Source organism: Lissotriton vulgaris, chromosome 3_1 (assembly GCF_964263255.1).
Source record: "Lissotriton vulgaris chromosome 3_1, aLisVul1.2, whole genome shotgun sequence".
Taxonomy (NCBI): Eukaryota; Metazoa; Chordata; class Amphibia; order Caudata; family Salamandridae; genus Lissotriton; species Lissotriton vulgaris.
The window spans coordinates 368024386-368048950 of NC_141689.1; the positions used below are offsets into that span (position 1 = coordinate 368024386).

At 44.1% G+C, this 24565-nt stretch overlaps 1 protein-coding gene across 1 annotated transcript in view; it reads left to right on the top strand.

Annotated features, from left to right (window-relative positions):
* The first annotated feature begins 6896 nt into the window (after positions 1 to 6896).
* RIMOC1 (RAB7A interacting MON1-CCZ1 complex subunit 1) overlaps positions 6897 to 24565 on the top strand; it is a 515078-nt gene continuing 497409 nt past the window's right edge. The window contains exon 1 of the mRNA XM_086960587.1: positions 6897 to 7083. Coding sequence (XP_086816713.1) covers positions 6966 to 7083 — 118 coding nt within the window. The 5' untranslated portion in view covers positions 6897 to 6965. The remainder of the gene's footprint in view (positions 7084 to 24565) is intronic.

Genomic DNA, 24565 nt, shown 5'->3' on the forward strand with positions numbered 1-24565 from the left:
AATATCCGACAACGTCCCGTCGTCCTATGCGTCTTAAATACGCGTTTCCGTGTGCGCGCTAGTCGCTCCAGGCATGCTGGTCTTCGTAGTTTCTTGTCCGCCTGCCGATGCCGGGTTCTGCGGCTGCCTCCGCTGCCATGCCCCGTTGAGCCACACAGCGGACAGGAATTCCTGACACTTAAATGGAGTAAATCCGTTCGGTAATTGCTGAGAAAATAAAAAAATAAACGTTTTGTTATATAGACGCACAGAGGATCCGTGTACCCTCCCAAGCACGAGCTTTATTCTAATTAGCTGTCAACACTCAAAACAGGAAAGTGTTGGCAGCCATCTTGTGCCTTGGTAACCGAGGCACAAGAAAACAGGGAAACAAAGGCGTAAAATAAGAAAAGGAGGCAGGGTAGAAACACCCTGTCCCCCTATGTCTGCTCAGTGAGTCCCCCATGGACCCCCAGGGCCAAAGAAAGCATAAAAAAAAATTGCCAAGATTCGTGCACCCGCACAAATTTTGGCCGAAATTTTTTTTAAACCGATAGGCGGGGTTATTATTTAGCCCCTGGGTGGGCCAAGTCCCGGGGGCATATAAAATTGAAACTGCGGAGCTCCTGGCAGGCCCCCACAGCCCCGGGGACCACCACCCACGGGGCTTTCATTAAATATTTGTGGGGGGCTCATGGCCCACCCGCAGCCCCGGGAACTGCAACCTCCAGGGCTTTGCTTATTTTATGTGTGGGGGGCCTCCAAGGCCCATCCTAGCCCCTGGGACAGCCACCCCCGGGGCATTTAGTTATTATTTTGCTGGGGCACAATGACCCCCACTGACAGGTGGACTGCCACCCCCGGGGCTTTAAAAAAAATCATACACCTGTGTGTGGGGGGGGGGGGCTCGAGCCCCCAACACGCCCCAGGGACCGCCACCTCCCCAGGGCACTAACATTCAAATTTGGGGGTCTGTAACAGACCCCCGAGCCCCAGGGACCACCACCTCCCCGGGACTATGCAAATGTTGGGAGGGGGGCCCCTCCTGAAGGCCTTGATGGACCTGGGGACCGCCACCCCCCAGGGTCGGCTCCTGCAGTGTCCCGGAATACCCACCCCTGGGACACTGCTGTTTGTAATGACAGGGCAGGAGCTGTGCAGCTCCCGCCCTGTCATTACAAACTCTGCTTTGCTTCATTGAAGCTATGGCCCATGAGGAAGGAACCATAGCGTTCCGAAATGCATTGGGCGAAAAGAATCGCCATATTCAATCGATATGTAAATTATTGAGAACAAACGTAAACATGCATATGTGAATGTAACAAAAATGTATTGTCTAGGACCAAAGGTGGATGTGTCCATTTAGGAATGTATTATTATTTTGTAATAAGTAAGGAACTGTATCATTGAATATATACAATTTAAATTTCTTTAATTATCAATGTTAAGACAATACAAGTACTTTTTGAAAAGCAATCAGTTAAGGCTGAGTATTTGTGAATTTAATAACAGTGATAAATAGTTCTCACTAGGAACAGTGCACACTATATGCAGGGTCATTCCTGTAAGTTTGAGAGAGGTGGAACAGGCCACGCCCCTTTTTACACCTCTCTGCACGCAGCTCTGTGGCGCTTACTGGAGGTACCTGGTGATCTAGTTGGACCTCAGGGACCCTCAGGATTCAAGGGGACTTAATCCGCCAACTTAAAACACGCCACGTGGGCGCCTTTGCAGAGTGGTAGAGGGAGAAGGCGGGGCCTGAGGTGACATGTGTGCAAACATGCCCTGTGTCACGTTTTAAGATGGGGAATGAATTCCCCTTCAATCCTGAGGGTCCCTGGGGGCCAACTATCCCATCAGGTACCTCCAAGAAGCGCCAGAGGCCTGCGTTGCAGAGAGGTGGTCTAGGCCACGCCCCTTTTTACACCTCTCTGCAATGCAACTCTGTGGCACTTACTGGAGGTACCTGGTAGACTAGTTGGACCCAAGGGAGCCTTAGGATTCAAGGGGACTTAATCCCCCAACTTAAAAGGTGCCACTGGCGCGTTCGCACAGTGGTGAAGAGAGGGGGCGGGGCCTGAGGTGACATGTGTGCAAACACGCCCTAAGGCGGGTTTTAAGTTGGGGAATGAATTCCCCTTCAATCCTCAGGGCCCCTGGGGGCCAACTAGCCCACAAGGTACCTCCAGTAAGCACCAGAGGCCTGTGTTGCAGAGAGATGGTCCAGTCCACTCTCCTTTTGACACCTCTCTTGCAGTCTTTGTGTTCAGGGGGCTCTGAGCCCGGTCCAAACCAGTTCTGGGTGTCTTCCTACCAGTGCACACCTTCTTTCTTTGATAGTGAGAGTCTGGGCCTCAGACACTCCACAGGAGGAGGAGAAAGTCTTTAATGGCAGCAGCACAGCCCTCTTCGCATCAAAGGTGCTGCTCCTCCCACCACACCAAATGCAGGACAGCCTGTTGCTGTCTCACTTATTCCTCCCTGGTGTCAGGACACCTTCCAAGACCCTGTCACATCCAAACCCAGTCAGTCAATACACAACCAGGTAGAGGCACCCAGGATGGGTAGGACAAGAAACCAGCCACTTCTGAAGGCGTGGTTTCTAAGCACACAAGTTAAAAACCATCTGCACAAAAAGATGTGTTATTAAATTTGGAGTTCAGGCACACTTAACTCCATCTCTCCTTCTTATGCCTATGGGAAGATAGGCTAGAAACATGTGACACAGCCTTCCCCATTCTGTCCTATGGGCAAGATGGCCTTGCACAGTGATAAACGAATTTGGCAGTATTTTTACTGTCAGGACATGGTACACACCTCAGTACATGTGTTACCTTTCACATACACTGCACCCTGCTCAAGGGGGTACCTTGGGTCTACTATAGGGGTGTCTGATGTGCATAAAAAGGGAAGGGTAAATCCTGGCAAGTGGGTCCACTTGTCAGGACAACAAGGCAGTTAACAAACTGCGCGCAGGCACGCAGTGGCAGGCCAGAGATCTCTTTTTAAGGCTACTTGTGTGGGTGGCATAATTAGTGCTGCAGGCCGACTAGTAGCATTTGCCTTACCACCCCTGACACACATAGTGCACTTTACTAGGGACTTTACTAGTAAGACAAACATGCCAATTATGGACGACCAATTATCATAACACTTTATACAGGGAGCACTTGCACTTTGACACTGATCAGCAGTGGCAAAGTGCCCAAAGCATCCAAGTCGGCAACATAATGTCAGAAAAAGGTCTAGGAGGAAGGCAAAAAGTTTAAGGAACTTTAGCCAAAAAGGCCAAGTCCAACACCTGCATTGTACAATTTAAACACTACAGTAACTGTTTAAACAAGTGCTGCAGGATATGGGCCACTCTTTCAGGTTTTTAGGTTGAGCCTGGGCAGCGCATGCACTAGTCTGCGAGCAATGCTGATGCCCATATTTGTAATTGCCTTGTGTCATTGTCCTTCGTAAATGCTGGCTTTTGATTTGTTAATATCCATTAATTATAAAGGGGTAACCCAGTAACCCTCAGAACCTGGTTATTGAAGCTAAACAAAAACAGTGGTTCTGTTGGTAATCACGAATACTTAGTTTCACTGTACTTAATACGTATCATGAATCATGTTTCAAATATCAAATGAAAAGCACAAAGAAATACACAGCACTAAATTCAGTTCTAAAGATAATTTTTTTTTAGTACATACATTTTTGGAATAAATCAATAGATATCTGGCTGTCCGAAACAGAAACACACGTGGACTGTGAAACACTTAGTGACTGGTCGTGATTGGTGACATAGTGCTTTACAGAAATAACACACGTGACATATATTCATACATCTGGACAAAATATTTCACGAGTGTCCACTCTTAAATGCATACGCCACAACAGGATGCAGTATTTCCTTATTTTAGTAGAGGCGTTGCGTGGACGGATTGACTTAAACGTCGACGTTTCGACCCAATGAAGTAGTGCAAATTCATATGCATCTGTGTCGGGTCTTCATCAGGACTTTTGTTTAGCTCTGATTCGTTAATAGGCTTGTTAGTCCCTCCTTAGTATCGCCTTGTTTTCATTTGTAACCTCCCATGAGGACTGGCCTTTTTACAGCGGATGTTTCACAGTACGTCCTATTTAGTCTGTAAACACTACTTTTTTAATGAGTTTCTCTTACTGCAGGCACAAAATGCTTTCCTGTAATATTCAGCACACCATGCGCTGGCGCTTTTTTTTTTAAAGCATTTATCTGTCAACTAGACAAACAAATGCTTTTTTTGGTAAAAGCGCCCGATACCGCGCTTTCACTTTAATAGCGTCCGCGGTCCTTTCTTTAGACATGGCCTGTCTTAAGAAAGGGGCGTGGCCTCTCTTAATGTGAAAGTGCAGCATGGCACGCTTGTAAACAACAAGCATTTGAATAGCTCCCAAGGTTTCAAATCTCTGTGTGGGACATTTTCATGATTTCAGTATCTTTATGAGTGACATTACGATGACTATGAGTGACACTTTGTCACAAGCAAAGTTTAGCAATGAAGAACAGGGAAACACATAAATATCAGAAATTACACCCAATCGAGTAACAACAAACACTAAGAAGATCTTAGAATTTTTTCTTTTTTTTTGTATGTTCTTATATAGTGCTCGAATCACCGGGGAGGTATCTCGGCGCTTGCCTTGGGAACCCGTCCTGGCTTTTCCCTGTGAGATAGCCCCTACAGGGCATCCCCAAGGTGAAAGCCAGGCATCCCGCCACAGGGGGACAGTTGTGGAGATTAAGCAAGCTTAATGCCCAGAGTTGCAGAGTGTAAACCCATGATTAGGTCAGGCACCGAAGCGAGAATTATCGAGTCCGTGGACATTTGAGCTCAAGACCCTGCCGCCTCGGGAATTGAACTCTGGTCCCGGGTCTGACCTCTGCTTCAGGGTCTGCCTGCTCTAACCAGTGAGCCACACTTCTCCACTTCACTTGAAATGGAAGGGCAGGAGAGGCAAACTCACAGCCTAGGGGTCACATCTTAGCCGCAGGATGTAATTTATTTTACAAAAAGACACGCAAATAAAAGAGTAATTTGCACAGGCGTACTAGTCCTATAAGCAATTATCACATAATTTGAGGCACAAACAATGTTTAATTAGGATAAATACACTTTACCTGCGCGCACTTGTAATGCAGCATGCAGACTCCTCCTCACAACAGCTGGGTGAGGCGGCGCCGCGGCCCAGTGGGCTGGGGCCACTGGTGACTTTGATTCCCTCCATTTCGAATGTGCAGTTACACTGATGCGACCTATATGTGCCTGCCTAACTTCACTTACTGACTGTAGTAACAATTAATAGCCTGCCTCATACTGGGTCTCAACCAGCGCTAGTGGGCCTGGAATCGAGTGCGGGATTTCATATTTCTGCATTATTTACAACTTATCATCGATGTATTACTTGCTGGGGTGCCCGCGTTGGTGTGCAGCTCTGCTGGCAGGCTGTACCTTCATGGCACCCAGCACTGCAGGTCACCTGCACTAGACTGCGGTTCGAGCAGCAAGGTCGGAGGAGCTGCTCCGGAAATGCACTCAGTGACTTCTTGATCCCTGAACGCCAAAGCATAGCCGAAACTTACGTTGCCCGCTTGCACTGCAGATGGGCTGAGCACAAGGACAGACCTGTGACTCTCCGTGGTCAATGTAGTTCACTAGTGGCGGTCATTGTGAGGGGAGGGTGGTGGTGACCCGATTGACTCGCGGGATCTCCATTTTTAGGTAATTTCCCATCCATGGCACACGCGGTGCAAGCGCATGCCGTAACTTTATTCTATTGAACTGCAGCCGCGCAACGTGCAGTAGCGTCAGGACGTCCCGGCTTTGTCATAGGTGTGAGTCACGTCCTCAATGATATCACAAACGCGCACAACGCAGAGTAAGGTCAATATTGTTACATTGTGTCATAGTACTACCAACTAGCGCCACGGACTCGGAGCAAGCCCTAAGCATGCCGGGAGTAACGCGCACAGCGCGCTGCCTCTCCACCTCAATTTCAGTCTTAATGGTGCATGAATTCCAGCGCTCCAGCTTTATAGCTGAGGATGCTATATTATGCGTGACTTTTGTATTTCAGTGCGGTGGTGCGGACACCACACTGAAATGCGTTAGTATCACGCCTGATGCGTGATACTTGGCAGGGATGCATTTGCAATGCAACAGGTCCCGCATTTTATAAACTTTGACCTATTGGTATGGTAAATGACAATGCCTTTTATTATTTCAGGTTTTTTTTTACACATAAATAAAAGTCATTTTCATTTACAATGCCAATAGCTCAAAATCTCACAACTGCGATACCTATTGCATTGCAAATGCTTGTTAAATGCATATTAAGTAGGCTACACTTTCAGAATTTGCTTTTTAAACTTCCCTGCTATTTCGAGCCATTCTTTATCAAAATTAGCGTTATAATGTGCTATGTGCCCCTCTCTTTTTAAAAATGTCTCTGGGTGGTAAACTCTCCCCATCCCCAAAGCTCCCCTTATTTCAGTCAAGCTCGGGTTTAAGTCACATTAGGTCACTTTAATACCCACCCGCTTTGCAATGTCACCATCTCACGGACTGAACAAGTAATTACTTGCCTGGCATTTATTTCAAAAGTTGATCTGCTGATTGGTGCATTCAGATGTAATACCATGGTACTAACTTTGCCAAAAGTGAAGGCAGTATTATTGTTAAAATGGCAACATTATACCCTGGTACTAACAAGGTGCAATGTTGCCTAAAGTGCAGACTACATTATATTGCTGAAATGGCAAAATAACCAAATAATACAGCCAGCTAATACTGCGCACGATTCGCTACTATTTTCTTCTTTCCTTGTAGTATCGGCACCCAACGCTGCCTCCTCCTAAAACCAGCACGTCAAGATGGGCTACTTCCGGGTGCGCGTGGATAGAAATCACGTGCTGTCAGAATCCGTCACGTGAGCACGGCGGTTACTGCAGTTTTGTCGCTATGTCTTTCCAGAGTGACGCTTTGCCAAATGAGAGAGATTTTGACGCTTTGCTGCAGGAGAGAGCGGAGCGTCTAGAGAAGAGATGGAAGAGTCTGGAGAAGGCAACGAGTCAAGAGGGTGAGATGGGGCGACATCTGTCGGGGGAAGGCGGGACTTATTTCCAGAAGCTAGTTATTGGGAACTAAACTGTGGGCGTTGTCTCATCAGCTGGCGGAACCGGGGCGGGGTCTATGAAGATGGTGGCGGTGATGATGTCACACGATGCTGATCCTCTGGGATGTTACTGTATCGCCCTGGCACAGTTTTAAAGCAACCAAGTTATGTTGCGTTAGTTCACGCTTGCACTGGCAAGCCGTTACTTTTATTTAGGTCGCCCTACTGAATGTTCTTTATTATTGTTTCGGATCACCTTCCACGTTTCAATCATACAGCCTTAATTTTTTTTCTAAAGTGGAACGTGTATTGCAACTCAGTGTCATCAAAGATGCAATGTGACAGTGTCTTTTCTTAGTTTACTAATCCAGAAGTCTGAAGTTTTCAACATTCTTTAAGCATGAGACCAAATTTACGTATGGTTGATATCGCAGGAATATATATCACACAATCTTTGGCGTCTATTAGATAAGAGCATTTGATAGATATGCTAATAATACGGTAAAATAGCTTCAAATAACAAAAGCTTAAAAAAGTTGACGCAAGATAAAACAAGAATTGGTAAAGCCACTGATAGAGCACGCAGGTTACCCGACCAAACATAATGCACACTCGGGCCCATAAAATACCTTTTCATATAAACTTTAATCAGGTAACCTACACGCTGTTATCAGCAATTCAATTTCCTCCTTTCTATTTTCGTGTACCGGACTTACCAATCCTTGTAACAGGTGCCTAAGATCACAATAGATCAGGAGCTAGTTTGGGAGTAGGTAAATAGCGTAAAAATACCATGCAACATTTGAAATAACGGTTGTACTTTATAATAACCACAAACGCAAGAAGTTTTCAAAACCTTTAGCTAGTTCTCTTCATTCTCAATTGCCATGAGCCACAAATTTACACAGATCAAACTGTCTATAACTAGGATTAGAACGATAGTATAAGCTATGAATTAAAGTAAGAAACATTTAGAAATCGGTAAATAAAGGGAAGGGAAAAATAAGGAACACTCTATTTTAGATCAGCAGTCTTTCACAACTTCACCAGAGGCGGGTAAAGAAAGGGAACATACTAATCAAAGCAGACTTTCAGTTATTACTAACGGTCTATAAGAAACTTATGCAATTTGATTCGTCCAGATGCTCTTATTCTCTAAAGGGAGAGTAAGAATGGAACAAACTATATATGAAAATGATTCTGCATTTGTCTAAGGGTAGGAAGAGAGCGGAACAAGCTAATATACCAGTATGCACCTAAACCTTATTTATAGAAACAGGGTAAAAGACATAGGCAATTATGCTTTATTCAGGACAAGAGAGAGAAGTTTAGAATGACAACATCCACACTCAATTATATTTACCTAGGATAGATTGAAGACTAACCCTGGCCACGGGTCAGTTGGAAAAGGCGGGAAGGGACCCTCAAGGACTTAGGCTGCCAGTAGGCGAGCAGGTACAGCTCATGGACATTTAACAACAAAGAGGGACAAATTGAGGACAATATTTATAGGGGTCCAGTGTACCTGTCCTATGAACAAATAACCAAAGAATGTACAAAGTTCCCCAAAAGGTAATGATTATGTGACTAACGGAATCTCTCTCTCATTGAATGGATGTGTATACGAGTGTCAGGGAATCAAAGTAATCCCTTATCGGAACTTAGGATGCCTCACACAACTAAAAAGCTGGACGACTGTTGTCATCCTATCTGATGGTTGTTTTGTCTCATCATTGGCCTCCTGCTCCAGCGACAGGCTGGCGCTGCAATGCCTGACGGGTAGCACGGGGTGCTACACTTTAGTGGAGTTCTTTTATTCCTGGCCGTTGGATTAGTGTGTTTGAGGGGCCTAGTGGGTGAAGTAGTGAGCGTGAAGGAGTGATTAAAAAAGGTAATTATAGTCCACTCAGACAACTTTATTCATGTGGCTAACTGCCTTATTAAAATGGTGAAGGGAGGGGTACCGAAGCTCAAAAGTGAGGTAGTTTGGCTTCGTTCAACCCTCGCCTATAGTGTGGTCAACATGTTTCATGCCGTATCGGCAATTCTTCAGGACCTAAACGTGCTCATAAACTCATAAGAAAACCTATCCAGGCTGAAAGAAGTATCATATATAACCTGCGTGGTTGAATGTACCAAGGCAGGATGGAGTCCTGCGTGGAATCCCGCCCTAGGAGAAGAAAATAAAGATAAAAGACTAATCATTCTCCACAGCCTCATATCAGATATGCAGGTCAGGTCTTTATGTAAAGAAAGGGACAGACCCTTTTCTCCAGTGATTGTCGTGGCTCAGTGGGGTCACAACTATGAACAGTGAGAGAGAGAGAGATTCATGGTGCGTGCCATGTATAGATATGCATAAGTGAAACAATTTAAAACTATTGACTATACATTATGTACTAAACCCATTGCTTATTACTGATTCGTATGTCAAATGCAAGGGGTTGGTTAGTTACTGAGAGGGTAGCCATGTGCGCCTGAAAGGGGATGAGGATGAACAGGACCCCGGTGCGTGCTGATAAAATGTTGGGATCTTACCCTCAATCCCTGGTAGATGGTCCCCACAGACTGTCCTTGTGGGGCCTGAGCTGCTAGGTAATTTACCTGGATGAAAAGGGGGGATAAGTGGACAAAGTTAAACTGTCCCGGTAATCAGGACATAGGGGGGTAGTGGTGGAGGTGGACCGAGCTGGCCAACAAGCCGTGAGGAGCCCAGTCACGGACCCCGATAACGCCCAAGGGAACGTCACCTGAACAAGGCAGCCGCGGAGGTAGTGATGCCGCGGGCACCAGTCGGGCCCCGAACAGCACCGCCGCATGCCACCCGGAGCCAATCACCATCCAGCCACTTAGAAGGAAATTTCTGCCGCAACTAGATCACGGCAATGCTCCCAGGGAGGCACCGAGTGAGTCCAAAGCCCGGCGGCGCCCTGCGGGAGAACACCCCGACAGAACCAGGACAAGAGTAGTCCTCAAGGGGGCATCCCCGGGGCACCGGGAACAGAACCACACACAACTGCGCCGTGAAATCCGAGGTGCGGAGAATACCGCGGGCCAGCCCCATATGATCCGTCTCCCCACCTTACCTTGAAAACTCGAGGCAAATGCTTGTAGGCACCTACCCCTACCACGGCGACGAAATTGGATCGCTGGACACCCGGCAACTGAGCAGGAGTGCCTGTCAGACTTAAATGCGGAAGTCCGCGATCGCCGTGGGTGGGCGTGGCCGAAGGCTCGTTGCTAAGCAGCGCGGCCAATCGTGTTTACCGGTGTGACGAGCAGGAAGAGGGGGGAGAGAAAGGAAAAGGCTCACACTGATGCCCTGGTTAAGCGCCATCTTAGAGCGGGACTGACCCAGTACACACGAGTGAGAGTGTTGTGTCACTCGAGTGGGTTTTAAGGATTATACCGGCAAGATTCAAGAAATGACACGTTCAGGTTGTGTATGTAGATCTGTTAAGAGGACCTGCTGGACTCGTGGGAATAAAAGAGCCCAACTATCTCTGATGATGGGGGGCTGTATCCCCCGCAGGTAATGATCGGGTGAACACTGTGTTTCTAGACCTCTCTTATCTGGGATCAAGGGTCCGCCCCGGGTTTTTTTTTTATAATACTCGATATTCAAGGCAAGATGCCTAGATCAAACAGCCAAAGGGATCAACCAGGCGCCATGTTGGAACAGTGTAATGTCATGGGGGGTTGACCCAAGACATGTGCTGGTTTGATAAGTCTTTGGCGGAAAAGTATAGTATATCTTATACTATCAGTGAGTGGTTTATCTGGCCAGCATATTCCAGGGGACAGAGTCATTAATTCCCTGTGTGTCTGTTTGTAGACGATGCACCCATCGCTGTTCGATTCTGTATAGGGCTTGTTGGTTGATTGAAGGATGACATTCTAGAACAGTCCATTGTATGCTCTCAGCAGGGTGGCCTTGTTCCTTGCAGTGTTCGTATAGACAAGTGTGTATCTTCATACAGCGGACGTTGCTGTTGTGTTCCATAATGCGCAGCTTTACAGTACGCATTGTCATTCCGATGTAGTTTAACCTGCATGGACAGGTCAGCATATAGATGCATTTAGAACTGTTGCAGTTCGTGTGTTTGTTAAGGTGCCAAGTGAAGTTGTTAGACAGTACTATGGATTTACCTTGTGTTGACTGGGGACATACGACACACGAGCCGCATCGGAAGTGGCCCATAACTGGGGGAAAATCCCAGAGGGTGTTCTGAGGACGAGTACTCGTCTTCTTTGGTCGAGTATGAATCAGAGTGTCTTTAAGATTGGTTGTTCTTTTAAAGGCAAACTGGGGGCGGGGGATGTCCAACCCTGCCGAGTTCAAGATACCCCAGTGGGAGTTCACTGTTTTTTTGATGAACGTGGAGTTTTTAGCGTAGGAGGTGACACATGTGATGATATCCTCTGTCTCCTTGGTGTGGGTTTCCAGGAGAGAATCTCTGTTATTATTGAGCGCTCTCTTCACCGATTGTTTAAGTAGTCTTGTCGGATATCCCCTGTCCTGGAGTTTATGTTGTAAGGTAATAGCTTCTCGTTTGTAGTCCGTTACCAAGGTGCAGTTTCTGCGGAGCCTCAAAAATTGACCGAACGGCAGGTTGTCCCTCAGGGCTCTGGTGTGGTGGCTGTTATACAAAAGGAGGCTATTTCTATCGGTTTCTTTTTTGTAGAGGGTAGTGGTGATTTCTGTGGGAGTCAGCTGGATAGTCAGATCCAAGAAGGGTAAAGAGTGTTCAGAAATGGTACCCGTGAATTTTAGAAATGGATCCTGGAGGTTAATCCATGCGCAGAAGGCCTCACAGCTGGGCCGATCGCCTTTCCAGAAAACCAAAATATCGTCGATGTAGCGACGCCATAAGGTGTGGTTTTCGAGGAACGGGTTGCGATCAGATGGGTAGATGAAGTATTTCTCGAAGGTGGCCTAAGTTCCGATAAGGGATTACTTTGATTCCCTGACACTCCTATACACATCTATTCAATGAGGGAGAGATTCCGTTAGTCACATAATCATAACAGCTCATGGACAGTCAGGACAGGATAACCCCAGGATTTGGATCAGGACTGGGCTCACCAAAGGGTACGACCAACACCTGCAGATTCGGATGCAACGCCTGCGCTACCCCCTCTCTGCAAGGAATCTGCCAATCACCCCGATTGGGTTCTCGAATCTCCCACAGGGGTGGGGAAATCATATCGCCCGACGCCCGAACCATGTTGATTTTTACCACGGGCAAGAAGATGTAATGTTTATTTTGCCCAACGGACATGCAGACTATAAATCGCGTACATGATACAGGCTGTGGACACTCTGGGGCTCACAGCCAATCAGAAAGGCTGGCGGGGAGCTGCAGACGCTTTTTTGGCCTCTGATTGGCTAGCAGCCCATGACTGGGCTCTAGCCAGTGATTGGATGGGGACTGAAACTTCAGTCTCAATAAGCGGAAGTCGCAGCAATCGGGTGTCTTGCTTCCTCAAGATCAATGGGGTGGACGTGCAGAACCCTGCAGAAGCTGTCTCAATTTTAACAGAAGAGGATTGCACAAATATCTCGCTGATGGTGGTGTGACCTGGAACTGGGGTGAGGAGGCAGGGGGGCATTAATTTTGACAGGCTTATGCCAAGTGAGCTTGCGGCATCAGGGGCGTAGGAATACAGTTAACTTTATCCTTGTTGCTCGCGAAGGGAAGAGGCAATGCAAACATCCTGCTGAGAGCTCAGTGGATTGCAGTCAAAATAACAGCATGACGGGAGTGCCCAGTTAAGATTCCACAAGAGAAAACAGAGCGCTAACTCGGGGTTTGGACCGGACTGATTTTTAAGTGGAGCTCACCAATGCATCAACGCATATTATACTACATGTGGCGTTAAAGAATTGTACTGGGGCGTAATTACATTTAAAATTCCCGCGTTCAGTATAACCAAAGGATAGCATTAGAGCAAACGAGCAAAATGATTGTTTTACCCTGCATTGCCTTTGAAAGCTGGTGAAATTTTAAAAGTGGTGGGCGTATATATGACTTTTTAAATTTTCTTTATAAGAGTGCGACAGAAGCTGCTATCCGTTACCTGCAAAGTGCCTGATCGAAGTCGTCTACTTTTTGCCGGTGAACAGTGAGCTGCTGTGTGCTGTTACATAATATATGTAAAGACAAAGAGATGTTGAAATTCCAGTGTCCCGAATCCGTCATTACCGCAGACACTCGTTCATTGGTGGTCTAGAGTTTGCGCCTCACATTGCACACAATGTGACATGAGTTAACAGTATTAGTCTCATTCTCTCTCTTTAGCCTTATTTTTCTCTCATGCGCCCATGTTTCACGCTCTCTTTCCTGCTATTTTTCGGGAGCGTGTGCCCGTGTAACAACATTGTTAAATAACTGCTTGGTTTGTGAGTGCTTCATACAGCCACATGCTGCAAGCGCCTCGGCCCGGTTTCTTTCTCCCCAAAGCCCCTCCTAAGATGTTTCTCGCACCTCATTACTTGCACTTTAACTGTATGGGTCAAACCACACCAGTTTAATCAGAGGACGCCTGGCACCCTCTCTCTTTGGCACATGACATGTTGCGAGTTCGGGGGCACACATTGTCTGCTTTCTTCCAGGTGGCCACAAGGAAAAGCATTTCCCACTAGTGCTCTAACGTCAGATGTAACTATTGTGTGTATTTACAAGCTACGATGGAACTCAGCAAAGTGCTTCGCCAGCACTTAAGGTTTCTCAAACTCCGACTGAGTCTGTGGAAATTACGGACAGAGTGCTCCGCAGCTCTCTGTATCAATCACCTATAGAGTTTGTTGGGTCAGTGACAGGTCAGCTATTCGGACAAGTCGGACAATTTCTCTAGCTAAACCTAGGCTAGTTATACTGTTTTCGGGTCAATGTACCACCCACAAATGTTGCAAGTGAAAGGTTCCCTAAATTCTGATTGGGCAAGGGAGGAGGTTAGGTCATGGTACCTCCTAAAATTGAGACTTTCTCAGACTTAATATTCATTTTCGAACCCACCCCTTACATTCCAGTTCCCATGGCAAGAGAGTTTAAGAAGACAATAGGGTACGCTGTAAAATTTATACGATTGTAGCAAATGCAGGTACAGTTCAGCTTCGTCCTGCTGGGTTGCATGTCAGTTCCCAGGAGCATCTTGGCTTCGGCTGCCAGCTGGCTGGGTTCCACTGCTGCATGACTTTCTTTTCCCCCATCACATGACTGGTACTATACGGGCTTCAAGATGGAGTAGCAAGCGCCTCCCGGGCCCCCGGAGAATGATACATGAAAAGTAAGCGAAAACAATTTAGAAACACAGGAAAAAATGAATACACCGTATACCGTAAATGGCTATACTACATCCCTTACTTTATAATAACTATAGCATTAGGAGTTAGGCAGAACAGACAGCTTTGCAAAAGCAGCAATGCAAGCACGGAGCATGTGAGAAAACAAAGCGACCATTTTAGCAATACTGCGCAAGAGCAACAAGTTCCCTCCAGAACTGCGAGTGCGTCACATCACATGGGTATGACCGACGCATGCGCAGACTAGATTCCCGCAAAGCAGCAACCATTTTTAAGCAAGCATTATTACTGTTTAATAAACACATAGGCAAGCTTCTCTGGGACACCCCGTGTAGTGTAAAATGTGCAATATTAGTGAGGCAAACAAATTGATTACAGAGTTAAAGTTACTCGAGGTTCATGAATTCAAGCAAGTCGCGTAACGTGTGAATACTTGCTCCATCAATCCCCTCTTTGATGATATTTACTATCATCACTATAAATGGAACCAGATGCCAACTTGTCACATATTCCCCAGTTCAATCTCTTCAAGCATTCGATTCATCTTTTCTTTCGTTTCCTTATTAGGGTGAGAATTTTTCACCCTTTTATAAATTTGATTATTCAGTTCCTCCAGTTCCAATTCATCCACATTTCTCTTCACTCCTCTCTTGTTCACAGTATACTTTTTCTGATGCTTGCGACATTTACAACAAATGAATATCAAAAACACTACTATACTCATTCCCATGATTGGCAATAGTATTTTACTCAAAAAACTTTTCTCTAATTTAGAAAACCAATGTCCTACAGAGGAGAGACCATCAGTTAGTCTCTTCCATGCACTGTCAACTTCCAGTGGTTTGAGCTCTTTTTCCAAATTTGTAATATTCCTCACATACCTTTTGATCTCCATACTTTTGTCAGGTATGTAAGTGCAACAATGTTGCGCTTTCAACATTCTACAGACTCTGCCCTCTTTTGCTAATAAGGTGTCAAGAGCAAGCCTGTTTTGTAAAACCATAGATCTGATCGCAACCATCTCGGTATTGACCATCAGGAAACCTCCAGCAGTGTCAGTAGATAACCGATCCACCACTGTTGATAATTTGCAAATTCTGTGTGTATTCAGAGTCACTCCCACTGCAGGTATCAATGCACTAAAAATATCTCCTACTATTTCTCCGGCACTTTCTCTTTTTGTGCGGGCTAATTTGTTAGTCTTTTCAGTGCTTCCAGTGCTTTTCCCCACATGGTATATCTTTGGAAAGACAATACCAAAGTAACAGCTTCCGTACCAATGGTCCGGTAATTTGAAATAAGCCTTGTTTTCGCATATAAAATAAATTCCAGGAAACACTGGCTCTGACCCATCTTTGAATCCCCAACCCCCAATTACCTTATAATTATGTTCTCACTCACTGGAACCAATTAATATGTTATTATAGTAACTAGTCATTTCTCTGTGAAGACAAAGCTTCCCCTTCTTTTCGAAATCCAGCAACAAGGCAGCATTTGCTCTACCATTTGAGGTACTCTCTATATTTTCTGCCCATTTAGGAACTTTCTAAGTTTTGTCTTTGGCCTTCTTTTGGAAACTTTCTCTTCTCTTTTCTGCCATATCTAGAAATTCTTTCTCCTTTTCATGTAAAGAACAAGTCAAGTTATTTTTGTGCATGTCATCTATGTTAATTTTTTCTACAGTTAGAAAATAATCACCCATATATTTAGCTACATCGCTAGTCGTATGTACAGGGTTCAGGTTTCTTCGAACAGGAATTTCAGAAAATGTCACATCAAGGTTTGAGAAGTAATACTGTAACGGTCCTCTTCTGTAAAATAAGCTAGTCAGTATACTACAGGAAATTCCATAGGTTAAGGGTAAGTGATGGTACGTCACGCCTTCAGCTACTGAAGTGGGTAGCTTCATGCAGACATAACAGTCATCTATTTCCATTGTCTCTACATAATGTACTAATAGGTTTGCAAAAACATTTAAATGAGTTTTGTTCCTGATTTTGTTAAAGTGTAAGTCTTCCTCATCTGATGCTTCTAAATCTAGTTTTGTCTGTTTCAGGCTAAGTGGTCTGTCTAGTACGTCTATACTTTGTGGTGTATTTCTAGTATGTGATTCTACAGTGTCATCCGGTAGGTTATTATTGGGGTACAGACTTGGGTTTTTGCTCATCATAGAAGGAATGGTTATAGTCAGTCCTATCCATAGTATTATAATTAGTGCTATACTACATACACATATTTGACAACATGTTTTACAACAATTACGTCTAGGTCTTCCATTCACACTGGAATCAGACATTTTGTCTCGAAAGAAGTTTTTCAAACTCTCTTTGTAACTTTATACAGGTTTCTTACACAGAGCAACTTCAGATTGGCTCTTCTTCTGTACTCTGATTAGCAATCACCTCTTCATTACTTTTGTCACTTATATCAAGATCCTTAAATTCTTCCAATACCAGAAAAGTCCATTCAGGATTCTGATATTTACTGTTTTGTCTTTTTACTCGGGCACTTCTTCTCTTAGGTTTTACTCCAGACTGTTCTGCTTTACTGGAGGCTTGTTTCCTTTGTTCAAGCTTCTCTTCTACAGTCTTTAGTCTTAGTCTTTTTATGAATCTTGGTTCTTTATTCCTTTTCTTGAATCTTTTGACTGGCACTGTTACTTGGCTTTCTTCTAATGCTCTTTTATTTTCGTTCAGTTGTGGCACATCTGCTTCGATGGTTTCTTTTTCCCTATCTGTCTGACTAGTTCCAGGTCTTGGGTCAGTTTCTTAGCTGACCTTGTTCAGGTGTATGCTGGATGTGACTTTGTTTGATTTCAATTTCTTCTTCCTGAACACATTTATCTATTTCTATCTGATCCTGTTCAAGCACTTCGAACCCTTGATTTTCTTCTGCTTGAACTTCCGCCCTATTTTCTATTTGTCCTTTTTCAATCTCAGGAGTTCTTGGAGGTGTGTCGATAATCTGTTCTGTCCCTATCTGACCTTCCTCGTTATCCGATTTGACATGGATTTCGATGATCTGATTATCTTTTTCTATTCCTGTCTCGTCCTCACTATCCCACTCTCTATCTAAGTAGGTTTGTCTTCTGGTTCTTATGGAATCGAATGTCAGGTCGATTACTGGGATCCACTCATCTTGACTGGTGCTTGGTTGTTCGTCATCAGCTACTTCAGGACCAACGTCAGGAGACCCCCCAGCTGCACAACCTTCAGCCTCAGTTTCTTCGTCTTCAGTCACTCTTTTCGTATGGCTGGCATGGATCCACTTCGGCACACCTGCACACTTCACCTCTGTTGTGGTAACAAGAATCACTTGTCTCAGTTTTCCCCACTTCGGTGCAAGGCAACTCGACTGGGTATGTTTCTTTAGTACAACCCAATCACCCGGGTTCAGATTATGGGCTGGAGTTGCAGGCCTGGTGACGGCGTCCTCCCCAATCTGGTGAGAGATAGAACGCACTTGGTCACCCAGTTGCTTGCAGTACTCTAGCACCAAATCATCAGAAATGCTTAGCAGTTTGTGTCCTGGTACCCATGCTTGTCGCATTACTCTTCCCATTAGTATCTCATGAGGGCTCAGGCCTGTCTTCCGATCTGGAATACTTCTGATTCCCATCAGGACAAGGGGTAAGGCGTCTATCCAATTCATACCAGTAGATTCACACATTTTTCCTAATCTTGACTTGATAGTGCCATTCAGTTGTTCTACCACTCCAGAAGCCTCTGGGCGATATGCACAGTGCAATTTTTGGGTAATTTTGAATGCTTCACAGAGTTGGCCTATTACTTCATTCTGAAAATGCTCACCTCTGTCTGATTCAATTGTAACTGGAAAACCGAACCTAGGTATCAATTCCCTCAGTAACAACTTGGCTACAGTAATGCCGTCATTTTTCTTTGCAGGATAAGCTTCTACCCATTTTAAAAATAGACAGACAATGACAAGGACGTACCTCATTCCTTTACAGAGGGGTAACTGAATAAAGTCAATTTGTAGTCTTACAAAAGGTCCTTCTGCCTTTCCGATTGTACCTGGCAAAACTACTGTTTTCTTTCCAGGATTATATTGCTGACAAGTTAAGCACCTCTGGCAGAGTGCCTCCGCAATGTTCCTGAATTTCGAATTGAACCATGTCTGTTTAAAGACCCAAACCATAGCATCCCTTACTATATGTGCATCTCCATGTATTAGCCGGGCCATAGGAGCAAGCAAGCTGTCAGGCAATACAGGCATACCATAAGTGTAAACCATGACACCATCCTCATTCCTTTTCTGACAACCAAACTTTCTCCACCTTCTCTTTTCCTTTGGTCCTGCTGCATTTTGCAATTCTTTCAGTTCTTCCCATAATTGTACATCCTCAAACACCATAAGTTGGAGGCTGTTTCCAAATACCCCCCAACTTGATGTTGACTGACATTTTATACCTTGCATAATATTGGGCTAGTTGGTCAGCATATCGATTACCTGCTGTCACTTCGTCATTGCCAGATTTGTGAGCAGCACACTTGACCACTGCCAATTCTTTTGGTAACTGAATTGCTTCCAGTAGCTCCTGTACAACTCTCCCATTTCTGATAGGAGTACCTGAAGAAGTCAGGAACTCTCTTTGCAGCCACAATTGGCCGAAGTCATACACAACCCCATAACCATACTGGCTATCCGTATATATGGTTGTTCTCTTATTTTTCCCAACTTTACAGGCTCTTGCCAATGCAACCAATTCGGCTACTTGTGCAGACTTGACTCCAAACAAATAGGATGCTTCTACTGCACGTTCTAATGTGCACACTGCATATGCAGCACTTAGGCCTCCATCCTCATGTCTCAGACACGAGCCATCTACAAACAGTTCGAAATCTTCAATAGGCAAAGGCATTTTTTTAATGTCTGGGCGTGGTTTTGTACTGAACTCGGTCAGGTCAAATCAATCATGCTTGACCTCTCCCTTTACTTCTGCAATAAGGGAATCTGGTAATAGGGTAGCTGGATTCAATATGTTACATCGAGTAATGGTTACATTTGCTGCGCCCACCAGGATCCTTTCATACTTAGTCAGCCGACTAGGTGTGAGATACTGGGTTTTAGTTTGGGTCAGTAAGATTACAACTGCATGTGGAACATACACAGTTACAGGATGTCCCATTAAGATGGATTCGCTCTGCTCAAGACTCATGCAAGTTGCAGCTACTACTTTCAGACATCCAGGCAATCCAGCAGCCACTGGTTCCAAAGTAGCAGAAAAATATGCCACAGGACGTCTAGTCAAACCATGCGCTTGGGTCAGGACTGACAGGGCACAATTGTCTTGTGTGTCATAAAACAATGCAAATTCTTTTGAATAATCAGGCAGTCCTAATGCAGGAGCTGTACACAGACAGTCTCGTAATTTGGTAAAAGCTGACATGCTTTCTTCGTCCCACTCCACTGGGTCCTTTGCTCCTTTCTTTGTCATTTTTATTAATGGTTTTGCTAGAACTGCAAATCCCACAATCCACTGTCTACAGTATCCTACAACCCCAAGGAACATTCTGATCTCTTTCTGAGTATTGGGTAGATGCAGGTTTCGAATTATCCTGATTCTTTCTGTGGATACTTTCCTGATACCTTTCTCTATCTGGTGCACCAGATATTTTACTGAAGAGGTACAGAACTGTAGTTTGTCTGGTGATACTTTATGCCCCCCTTCCCCTAAATGGTTCAGTAAGGCAATGGTGTCAACAACACAGTCTTTCCGACGCCACCAAGAGGTCGTCTATGTATTGCACCAGGACTGATTCTCCAGGTAAGACCAAAGATTCAAGGCACCTTTTCAGAATCTGATTAAAAATTGAAGGACTCTCTGTGTACCCTTGAGGGACACGATTCCAGACGTAGACATGACTGTCGAATTCAAATGAGAAAAGGAATTTGCTGTCTGGATGCAATGGGATTGAAAATAATGCGTGACATAGGTCAATGATGGTAAACCATTCAGCATTCCATGGAATTTGGTACAATCTCACTGCAGGGTTTGGCACAATAGGACAGCAAGGAACGACAATTTTGTTTATCTTGTGCAGGTCCTGCACTACCCTGTACTTACCACTCGGATTCTTGATTCCAATTACGGGCGAATTACAAGGACTGCTCATTACCTCCTGTATGATGTTTGCTTCTAATAATCTTTTAATTCGATGGCAACCCCTGCCTTTACTTCTGCACTCATTTTGTACTGTTTGGTATTTGGGTAAACTGCATCTTCTCTTATGGCTATTTTAATTGGGTCAACATTTGCCATTAATCCTACATCTTTTCCTGTAAAATCCCATACCTCTGGTTTCACTGTCTGTTGTAGCTCTTCAGGTAAGTCTTTTATCGTCAGTCTTTTAATCTCGGAGTCAGGCCTTATTAACATTAGTTTGTAAATTCCATCTTCATCTGGGGTCTGAATTAAAACGCCTTTTGGTATGCAAAAGATGGTACAATTCATTTTGCACAACAAATCACGTCCTAGTAAGTTCACAGGACTTGAATCACAGACTACAAATCTGTGTATCTCTTTAAAGTTCCATATTGTGATCTCCATGAGCTCTGTAACTGGGGTACTAATTAATTGATTAGAAACACCCACTACTTGGATTGCTTCTCCCGAGAGGGGTAGGTTTGGAACATCTGCTGTTCTCACAGTAGAACGGGTAGCACCAGTGTCCAACAGAAAGGTGACGTCATTTCCTTCAACCTTTCCTTCAAGGTATGGCCCTGACTGGTCTACCGGCAAGGAGGCGCCAAGCACGCACTCCTCATCCTTCCCCCTCAGGCACCGTCAGTAAGGTTCATCACAGAGGAATGTATCATTCAACAGGAATTGCGAAGTTGCCGCATTTCTATCCTCCCTTCCTTCCCAAACCTCTGCTTCCTCACTCTGTTTTGCTCTGCTCCTATAGTTTGGCCTAGGTGCACAAGACAACTGTTGCTGTTTTACCTGTTGCTGTGTCTTTCGTGGCCCCTCCTTCTGCACCTGTGGATTCAAATCATTATTTGGCACGTTACCATTCTGTACCGCCAGACACTCGTCTCACCAGTGCCCTATCTGTCCGCACCCTTGACAGGGGAACTTCTTTTTGGCCTCCTCTCGGCTCATCTTGACTCTGGGTATTATTATTCATTTTACTTAACTGCTTTTCTTTTTTTTTTTATTAAATGGTTTTTATTGATTTTTGTATAAAATCATAGAATACATAAATTTACACTGAGAGAGTTCACCAGAGCCCCCTAGCCCTCCCCCCACCCTTTAGTCTGGCAGATTTCTATAGGAAAGGAGAAAATATAAAAAGAAAAAAAAATATGAAATATATGGATACCACATTATGCATCGTTTAGCCCAGTATAATAGCTGTGTGCTGTGCCCAGAAATCAATCACAGAGCTGGCATTTGAAAATAATAAATCAAGCTACATCAAACTAGACACATGTGTAATAAAAGCACAACATAAAACTAATCATCAAATAAGAATACAGAGGCCTTTGTCATTTGAACTACAAATACAAGAGCAATTATCAGTTCCTTTGTTCCTTACTACCTGGGTAAATAGTTAAATCCCACATATAGACTTCACTAAGAGTGACACCAATACATCTAAATTAGGTTTGAATGAGTTGCCTATTATTGTTGTTATTATTACCTTGATTATCGCACCATTCCTGTAGCGGAGCCCAGATTTTCAGGCCAGCAGTGCGTTTCTTTCTACCTTTCCCTTTATAGATTGCAATTTCCAACTTAAATGTGGCTAATAATCTGGCGAGCCATTGCTGAAATGAGGGTGCCAGTTCATCAAGCCAGGCCGATGCAATACACATTCTAAAAACAGCCATTGACATAAATATAAATTCCGCCCCTTGTCTATTCCAGTTTGGGTCACTCGCTCCTAAAAGCATTGTTTCAATAGTCAAGATAATGGGATTTTTCACCACCGCTGATATAAACCGCTCAATATCGAGTTTCAGTTGGGATAGGCCGTTCCAGGTAGCAAAAATATGTATACTGTCTGCATTCGGAAAGTGGCACCGGGGACAGTAAGTTCCTTTACCCGAGCCCCATTTTGCAATTTTGTCGGGAGTGTAATATAACATAAAGAGGGTTTTATAAAACTGTGTTTGTAGTTTGGTTGATAGCAAATAATTTTGAGACATTGCCATTGTACTTTCAATTTCAGCGCGGGATATGCCAATTTTGTTTTCCCATTTCGAGGCTATCTTTCCGATATCATCAGGTACAGAGTTGCTTAATAGGGTATATATTTCACTAATGGTGTTAACTTTACTGGACGACAGTGTCTCAAATATCTCACATTTTACACTGATGATTTCACAGAGAGTTCTGTTTGTTATGAAGTCCCGTATTTGTAGGTATTTGAAGAAGTCTCTGTTATTAATTTGAAATTTCGTTCTTAGTTCCTCAAATGTGTGAAACCCCGAAGGAGAACAGAGATTGCCGAAGTGTGTAATTCCGGCAGCTTCCCATTTCTTCATACAGCTATCCCTGAAAATAGCGGGCAGATCTAGATTATCTTTAAAAAGTGTATAGTGTGAGATTCGCCTAATATCCATTATTTTTCTTATTTTTTGCAATATTTTAAAAGAATGTAGAAGTGGCTTAAATTTTACTTTTTTGTGATAACTGTTGTGTAGTTGACGCCATAAATAACCAGAATTTTTTTCACCTAACAATAGGTTATAAATAGAAGGTTGCCCACCCCGTGATGCTACATTTGTTAATTCAATTTGAAGAAGTTCTTGACTGTTAATCATGTTTGCTGCCCAATAATAGAGCCGCAGGTTAGGTAAACCTAAGCCCCCCCGTTCCTTTGGTAGAGTAAGGAATTTTAATGCGCGTCTTGGTTTAGAATATGACCAAATAAATTTTGAGAAGGTTTGTTCCATTGATTTTAAACAGGAGTCCGGGAATTCTAGGCATATTGCTCTAAATAGGTACAGCAATTTAGGGAAAAACGCCATTTTAATGGCGTTTACTCTACCAATCAGGGAAAGGTGCAGGTTATCTAGTCGGTGGAGATCCTTTTGTATTGTCTTTAAAACAGGTTTTACATTAATATCTACCAGAACTTCTAGTTTGGCGGTGATAGAAATACCCAAATATGTTGCATTTGGAGTAACTCTGGGGTCGGCAAAAGCTAAATTATCATTAATCACAATTTGGGTTTTACCTTGATTAAGGGCGTATCCGGAAACAGCTCCAAATTTGGTGGCCTCGTCAACGATAGCAAGCATAGATGGTGCGGGGTTCTTAGTGACGATTGCTATGTCATCAGCATAGGCTAATATTTTAGTGGAGCGATCGCGTGATATAATAGGCTCTATTACCAAATTCATTTCCAATCTTTGTAAAGAGGGATCTAAATAGAGGGCAAATAGCAGTGGCGAGCAGGGGCAGCCTTGTCTCGTCCCTCTTGATATCTTAAATGATTTGGTAAGATTGCCATTGACAGAAACCATAGCGGTCGGGTTGACATATAATTGTTGTATTGCCATGTTAAAGCTTGGGGGAATTCCAACTCTTTTCAAAGCTGCCCAAAGGAATTTCCAGGAGACCCTATCAAATGCCTTTTCCGCATCTAAGAGTATGAGGGCCATAGGGTCTCCTGAAATTCGTGACTGATCAAAAAGTGCGATAACTCTATGGACGTGATCAGTAGTAGATCTTCCTGGGACAAAGATATGTTGGTAATTGGCTATAACTAAATGAATAATTGGGGCCAGGCGATTTGCAAGTATTTTGGAGTAAATTTTAGAATCCGCATTAATCAAGGTAATTGGTCTATATGAGCCTAATTGATCAGGTGTTTTTTTTTTTTTTTGGAAATATTATAATTTTTGCACTGGACCAAGATTTAGGAGGGGTCCCCCCTCTGAAAATATAACCAAATAGAGTCACCATTATATGTTGAAGTTCGGTTAGGAAAGTTAAAAACAATTCCGACGGAAGACTATCTAAGCCTGTCGCCTTTCCCTTTGGTAGATTCTTGATTATTAGTTGAATTTCCTCTAAGTTTGGATCATCCATTAATACCGATTGGTCTGTTTCACCAAAACTTGAGGTGTTTAGTAAGTTAAGATACTCATTTATCATATTTTCTA